Consider the following 7,486-nt stretch of genomic DNA (forward strand, 5'->3'; position numbering starts at 1 on the left):
AATGCAATCTCACAGGAAAGAATTTTATTTTGCTAATGCATCTGTCCATAGAATAATGCTGCCGTTTTGACCTAGGCCTTACCTGCTGTGTCCCAAAGACTGATATGGACTTGCTTGTCACTGATGCGAAAGGGTGCAAAGTATTTCTCAAAAACTGTTGGGACATAAACCTAGAAGATGACGACAAAGAAAGTTACATTTTTGATTAACTGAACATCTCTTGAAGGATTGGTTGATCTGATACCATCCCTGCAGAGCTTTTTCCTCCACAGCATCTATTTCCTTTCAGATTATTTGTATGTAGATTTCCAAAGAAATCTTTTCCTACAAAGTCTTCAAAACATTTTGAAGGACAGTATCTAACCTCTCTCCCAAAAAAAATTTCTAGCATTAATTAACAGCATCAGAAAACAAATCCCCCAAACAGCTAACAAATACACAACACATCTACTGAAACAATATGTTGACTAATTAAAACAGCCAGTAGCCAACACAAACAGATCAATTAAAAAACTCCATTGGAGTGTGACGAGAAAATTAGCATTAGAAAGTCTGGAGAAATAAAAGCGTATTTTCCTATATTAAAAAATGTAATAAATACATAGCAAGGAAATTTGAGTACAGGCAACAATGAAAAGGCCCCTTCTCGGTTGACCCAACCTGATTAATATCTCACTCTGGGAGGGTGCCTTCAGGAGCATATCCCAGTTATTTTCTCAGCCATGGTTTCCCTGCCGCTAGATAAACTCAATCCTTGAGGGAGAAAGCATATTATCCACTTCTGCTGAATTAATATGAAAAATCTGGAACTAATCTTCATCTGACTCTAGGTTACATTTGGTAAAGCAAAATCTTCAGAAATATATAGGCAGATATTTCCAGATATTGTTTCATTTCACAAAGCTATAGGGAAGTCTTTGCTTTGCTTTGCCTTCTTTTCTATCTCTGCCACATTTCACCAATCCACATTGACTTATTTTTGCCATAAAAATGATTCAGTTGTCAATGCAACTTATAGGTAAAAGTAACCAAGATAGGATCGTTTCAGCTTATACATACAGATGCTGATTTGTGGAGTCCTTGGTGTTCTCTGAACTTGATTGTTTGCTTGCAGATGTTTCATTACCCAACTAGATAACAACATCAGTATACTGATGAGATGTCTGCAAACAAACAAGCAAGCTCAGAGTGCACCAAGGACTTCACAATTCCACCCTGACCTACATATATTCTCTTCTATGGGAGACCTAATTTTTTGGTGGTTATTTTTAAACAAATAATTTTCAAGGGAGACTCGAATATGAAACTGTCACCTACCACCTCTGTAATAACAAATAATAAACTATTCCATTGATACAGGCTATATAATTTAATACTGATCGTTTATAACGTGCAAAAATTGTATTGCTAATAGCTAATTGAATGATAATGTACATATATTAATGCCAATTCAGTCCTGTGGGTCAAATCTGACTTCCAAGTTATTCCACTTGGCTGGCAGGTACTGAAATAAGTCCCCCCCACATGAATGCATCACTCCCCCTAGAGGAGACCTTCACCATCATAAAAAAGGGCCAATTAGAGAACCATCAAAAACATTTTTCAAGGAATCCAGTTTACTAGAGAAGAAGAAGAAAACAACAACTTGACCTTTCCTGGACATCCAGATCAGCAGAGACCACAATTAGAAATGCAAATCTACAGTAAAACCATCCATACTAATCAGGTGCTCCCCTACCAAAGAAACAACTTAACCTCTCACAAGGGAGCTACATAAGAACTTTATTTAGACAAGACCAAACACACTGCAGCAACCTGGAACAGCAGAAAAAGGAAATAGAGTATCTATACCAGTGATGGTGAACCTTTTCGGCACCAAGTGCCCAAACCGGAATGTGTGTGCATGTGCGTGCATGTGTGCACGCCGGAGCGCCAGAAATTCGAAGACTAGCTGGCCGGTGCATGTGCACGCCAGCCAGCTGGTCTTTGGGTTTCCAGGTCGTGCATGAGCACCGGCCAGCTGGTCTTAGTGCAAGCCGGAGCACCAGAAACCCGAAGTCCAGCTGGCCGGTGCATGCATCCCTTTTTTGGGCCATTTTTGGCTGTTTTTCAGGCCATTTCCAGGCTGTTTTGGGGCCATTTTTGGCTCAAAAACAGCCCCCAAAATGGCCTATTTTCAGGCTGGGTTTTGGGCCATTTTCAGCCTGTTTTTCTGGCCATTTTCTGGCTGTTTTCAGGCCATTTTTCAGGCCATTTCCCGGTTGTTTTTTGTGCTGGTTTCAGGCCGGTTTCCGGCGCTCCAGAAACTAGAAGATCAGCTGGCAATGGCGCACCTGCCCACAGTTCACCATCATGGATCTATACAATGTATTCCAACAAAACGGATATCCACACAACTTTATCAAAAAGTCCCTGACCATTCAGCCCAACACAGCACAACCAATATAAACCGTAAAAAGAATTACACTGCCATATATCAAGAATATCACAGAAACCACCAACAGACTACTACAACCACATGGAATCAGCATAGCACACAAGCCAACTAAAGCCCTTCAAAACATCCTAAGCAGACCCAACAACCCCAAAAGTAAAAACAGGAGACATCCACAACATACAATGTAAAGGACTGCAACAGCCTTTATTTTATTTTATTTTATTTTATTTTATTTTATTCTATTTTATTTTATTTTATTTTATTTTATTTTATTTTATTTTATTTTATTTTATTTTATTTTATTTTATTTTATTATTTTATTTTATTTTACTTTATTTTATTTTATTTTATTTTATTTTATTTTATTTTATTTTATTTTATTTTATTTTATTTTATTTTATTTTATTTTATTTTATTTTATTTTATTTTATTATATTCTATACCGCCCTTCTCCGAAGACTCAGGGCGGTTTACAGCCAAAATAAAATCGCACAAAAACAAACCTTAAGAACATTATTAAAAATCTAATTCAAAATTTGGCCCAATAATTTAAAACTAATAAAATATAAAATAAACCCTAATAAAACCACCCATGTTAAAATTGCGATTAGGCCAACCCTGCACGATGGAATAAGAGAGTCTTAAGCTCGCGCTTAAAGGTCCGGAGGTCAGGGAGTTGGCGTAGCCCCAGAGGTAACTCATTCCACAGGGCAGGAGCCCCCACAGAGAAGGCCCTCCCCCTGGGAGCCGCCAGTCGGCATTGTTTGGCTGACGGCACCCTGAGGAGGCCCTCCCTATGGGAACGCACAGGTCGATAGGAGGCTATTGGTGGCAGAAGGCGGTCCCGTAAGTAACCCGGTCCCAAGCCATGGAGCGCTTTAAAGGTGAGAACCAACACCTTGAATTGCACCCGGAAGACCACCGGTAACCAGTGCAGCCTGCGGAGGAGATGTTATATGGGAGCTACGAGACGCTCCCTCTATCCCCCGTGCAGCCTCATTCTGGACCAGTTGAAGCCTCCTGGTGCTCTTCACGGGGAGCCCCATGTAGAGAGCATTGCAGTAGTCCAGGCAGGAAGTGACGAGGGCATGAGTGACCGTGCATAACGAATCCCGGTCCAGGAAGGGAAACAACTGGCATATCAGGCGCACCTGATAAAAAGCTCCCCTGGCGACGGCCGTCAAATGCTCTTCCAGCGACAGCCGTACATCCAGGAGAACGCCTAAGTTGCGAACCATCTCCTTGGGGGGCAACGCCTCACCCTCCACAGTCAGTGATGGAACTAGCTGACTGTGCAGGGATGCTGGCATCCACAGCCACTCAGTCTTGGATGGGTTGAGTCGAAGTCTGTTCTTCCCCATCCAGACCCGTACGGCCTCAAGGCACCGGGACATTACTTCGACGGCTTCATTGGGGTGGTTCGGGGTGGAGATATACAGCTGAGTATCATCAGCATATAATGGCAACTCACCCCAAAACCATGGATGATCTCCCCCAGCGGCTTCATATAAATGTTGAGCAGGAGCGGCGAGAGGACCGACCACTGTGGCACCCCACAAGTGAGGTGCCTCGCAGTCGATCTCTGCCCTCCTGCCAACACAGTCTGCGAACGGTCAGAGAGGTAGGAGGAGAACCACCGAAAAATGGTGCCCCCCACTCCCAGACCCCTCAACTGCCGCAGAAGGATACCATGGTTGATGGTATCAAAAGCCACTGACAGATCTAATAGGACCAGGACAGAGGAACAACCCCTGTCCCGAGCCCTCCAGAGATCATCAACCAATGCGACCAAAGTCGTCTTCGTGCTGTACCCAGGTCGGAAGCCGGACTGGCACAGGTCTAGATAGACAGTTTCCTCCAGGTACTGGGGAAGCTGCCATGCCACCACACTCTCAACAACCTTCGCCACAAAACGAAGGTTGGAGATAATTAGCTAACACAGCTGGATCCAGGACAAACAGGCAGATGTAGGATAAATAGGCAGAATGCATCCACGAACACTTCACAACATATAGATAGATTTAACCATAGTTTCAATTGAGAAAATGTGACCATCCTAGACCAAGCCAAGTCCAAAAACACCAGGGAATTTCTAGAAGCCTGGCACTGGCATATCACCCATCAGTAGACACATAGACATTAACAACATCTATAGACTATGCAAAAGAGATGATCACCTAGCCCAAAAAGCAGTGGTGGTATTCAGCTGGTTCTGTCAGGTTCATGCGAACTGGTAGCGGCGGCTGTGGGAGGCTCCACCACCTGCCCGGACATCATCACGTCCCGTTTTTGATCTTCTGCGCATGCACGGAAAGCACACGTGCACTCATATTTGTGAACCGGTAGTGAAAGTAAGTGAATACCACCCCTGCCAAAAAGGAACAAAAAGACCCAAACACCTCTCCACCAGCAATCAGCACCAAGATCAGCATAGATTAAATCCAAGGCTAACATCAGACCAACAATCAAATAAATAATACTCAAATCAAGAAACTGTCTAAGAAGCCACCAGCAAACAGTTCACTCAAAGAATTTCTAAGATCACCCTCCTGAACACTGACAGGGAAGCCACTAGAATATAAACTGACAGGAAGCAGCACTCTTTACTACCACCGATGATGTTACCTAGTTTGGGTAATGAAACATCTGCAAGAAAACAAGCAAGCTCAGAGAGCACCAAGGCCCCTTCATGTCAACCCTGAGCTATAAATATTCTCCTTTATTAATATCACTCACCTCTGTTCACTAAATATGAAGCCACGGCTTTAAAGGGTTTCTGCAAGGCTTCACTTCACTCTATTGTTTTGCCCTTTGAGAAGTTTAATGATATGTGAAACAAGAGGAAATTGACTCCTAATTGCCAGAACCTAGAAAGCATTGGCCACTTTTTCAGGTGAAAGGTAGGTACCTGGATGGGCAATAAAAAGAGCCATCAGTTGTGAAGATGGACATGTTTTTAAGTATAGTCTTGCTGGACATCCTCCTGCCCTGCCCCTGATTTCTTTGGGGTGGTTAAAACTAGGTGCCAGAGAGAGCAAATTCAACCTGACAACTGGAAGCCACTCAGAGTCAGATAATATTTGTAACACGATATGGACTAAGTGCTTACCATTTTCTCATCACATATACATGTAGCGTGTATGTCAATGAGCCTAATGAAATAGATTTTATTCCATAAAACTTTATATTGTAACAAATGACCTAATGTTAAAGTGTCACAAGATTCTTGTTTCTTTGATGTAAACAATGCGAAGTCTAACTTTAAATATTACAGGTTAATCTATTTGCCCAAAGGTTCTATGTCCATTCTTAAATAAAATAAAGGCAACTTGATTGATTTTCTTTCTCTTGTCTTTCTACAATAACCAAATCTGTTTGTACGTGTCAAAATAATTTTATTTCAGGATGTTTTCAGTCAAATATTTCATTTTCTATCCAAATCTTGTTCTGCTGTACTTAGCATATCACTGGCAATTAGATAACTACTGTAGTTAAGTAAAGTGAATTTAGTAGTATTATTAGTACACTTGATTAGAGTCTATATCTTCAGAAAAGCTCCAGAAAGATGACAAAAGAAGAAGAAAGTTTCTAGTATATCTGTTATGAGAATTTAAAGCATGGGTAAATTTCAAATGTAAGAAAAATAGCACCAGAGGCTTGATAGAATCTATTCTATAAAAACTATATTTGAATATTTTGTCTTGAGTAGGAAAGATATTGACAGAAGGAAAGATCTGGCAGTAGGAAGGGTGAGATTGATGTTATGGTTAAAAGAAACTTACCTTAGGGAATTCTCCTTTTGCAAAGACTATAAGCATGGATGTTTTCCCACAACCTCCATCTCCTATTACCACCAGCTTGATCTCAGTAATTCCTCTGGTCTCTTGTTTGGACCCTGACTGTCCTGGAGCCTCTTGACTTCTTTGCATGTTGACCAATTCTCAGGACACTACAACAAGGTCTTTTTCAATGATCTAAGAAAACAAGCCATGAAGATGCCTTTTCTTTCCGAGTAGTTTTCTACTCTCACATTTGTGCTTATTTCCTGTCCGTCTACAGCTGAAAATCAAAGTCTTCAGCATAGCAACTATAGGTCATAGAGGCCTAAGATTAGGTGTGGTTGGAATGTGAAAAGAGTGCCTGACACAAGGAAGAAAAAGCAAATAGGAAGGCAACTGTTACAGGAGCAACCACCCATTGTGTGACGAAGCATGAATAATAGAGGATAAAAATGTGCTATAAGATAAGAACTCATAATGCTGCCTTGAATTTCTCCCACATTTTAAGTTACTTTAAAATGTTAAAAAGGTCATTTGAATGCAAATAAGATATACTAACATTCTCATGTTAGCATGTGAATGCAAATAACATGCACACAACTATACTGTGTCTTGGGGGACATGTGTAATTTATGAAATAGTACTTCCCATCAGGTCATTTACACCATAAGAAGCATTTCTAATTTATGTATGTATCACATATTTGTGATTACCCATAAGCGCCACTACAATACGTAGTGGAATAAGAAATGAAGCATGGATAAGAAATATTCAATGTATGTACAAAGACCTCACTGAAGCGGGAGTGGCATACATTGAAAAGAGGCGCCAAAGGGAAACAGTGCATGTGTAAAATATTATACAGTATTTAGAGATCTGCGCATGTACATGATATTAATCCTATGTCCAAATTTACACTTGCTCATAGTTCTTTAATCTTTTGATCCAAAATTTATTTTTTTGAGAAGAACTGATTGCTTCAATATTCCCTGACAGGGTGGACAGAAGCTTGTTGACTTCACAGACCAATGCTGTGGGCAGCTATTCCAGATACAAAGAGGTACCAGGTCAAAGGTGGTTTAGCCTTCCTTGATCTCAGTGCCTTGTTTGATGAGGACCTGTAGACCAGAGGAGGTTGATCCAGGAGAATTTAGTCCATTTCTGTTCTTTCTCTTGCATTCTTCTTTTGAGTTCAGCAAAAATACCCTGCTCTGTTAATCTTAATGGGCCATTAATCTCACCCTTAAGGCAAGAAGTTTGCTGTTATCAC

General features: G+C 41.0%; 1 protein-coding gene across 1 annotated transcript; it reads right to left on the minus strand.

The window, feature by feature from the left end:
- Positions 1-82: 82 nt before the first annotated feature.
- Positions 83-6,540, minus strand: LOC131187339 (rho-related GTP-binding protein RhoD-like; the record flags this gene model as incomplete). The annotated part of the gene is made up of 2 exons (XM_058161589.1): positions 6,220-6,540; positions 83-170 (listed from the first exon to the last, which is right to left on the minus strand). Coding segments are annotated over exons 1-2 (235 nt in total), but the record flags the coding sequence as incomplete, so codon positions are not given.
- Positions 6,541-7,486: the final 946 nt, after the last annotated feature.

This window comes from Ahaetulla prasina, unplaced genomic scaffold (assembly GCF_028640845.1).
Source record: "Ahaetulla prasina isolate Xishuangbanna unplaced genomic scaffold, ASM2864084v1 Contig35, whole genome shotgun sequence".
NCBI lineage: Eukaryota > Metazoa > Chordata > Lepidosauria > Squamata > Colubridae > Ahaetulla > Ahaetulla prasina.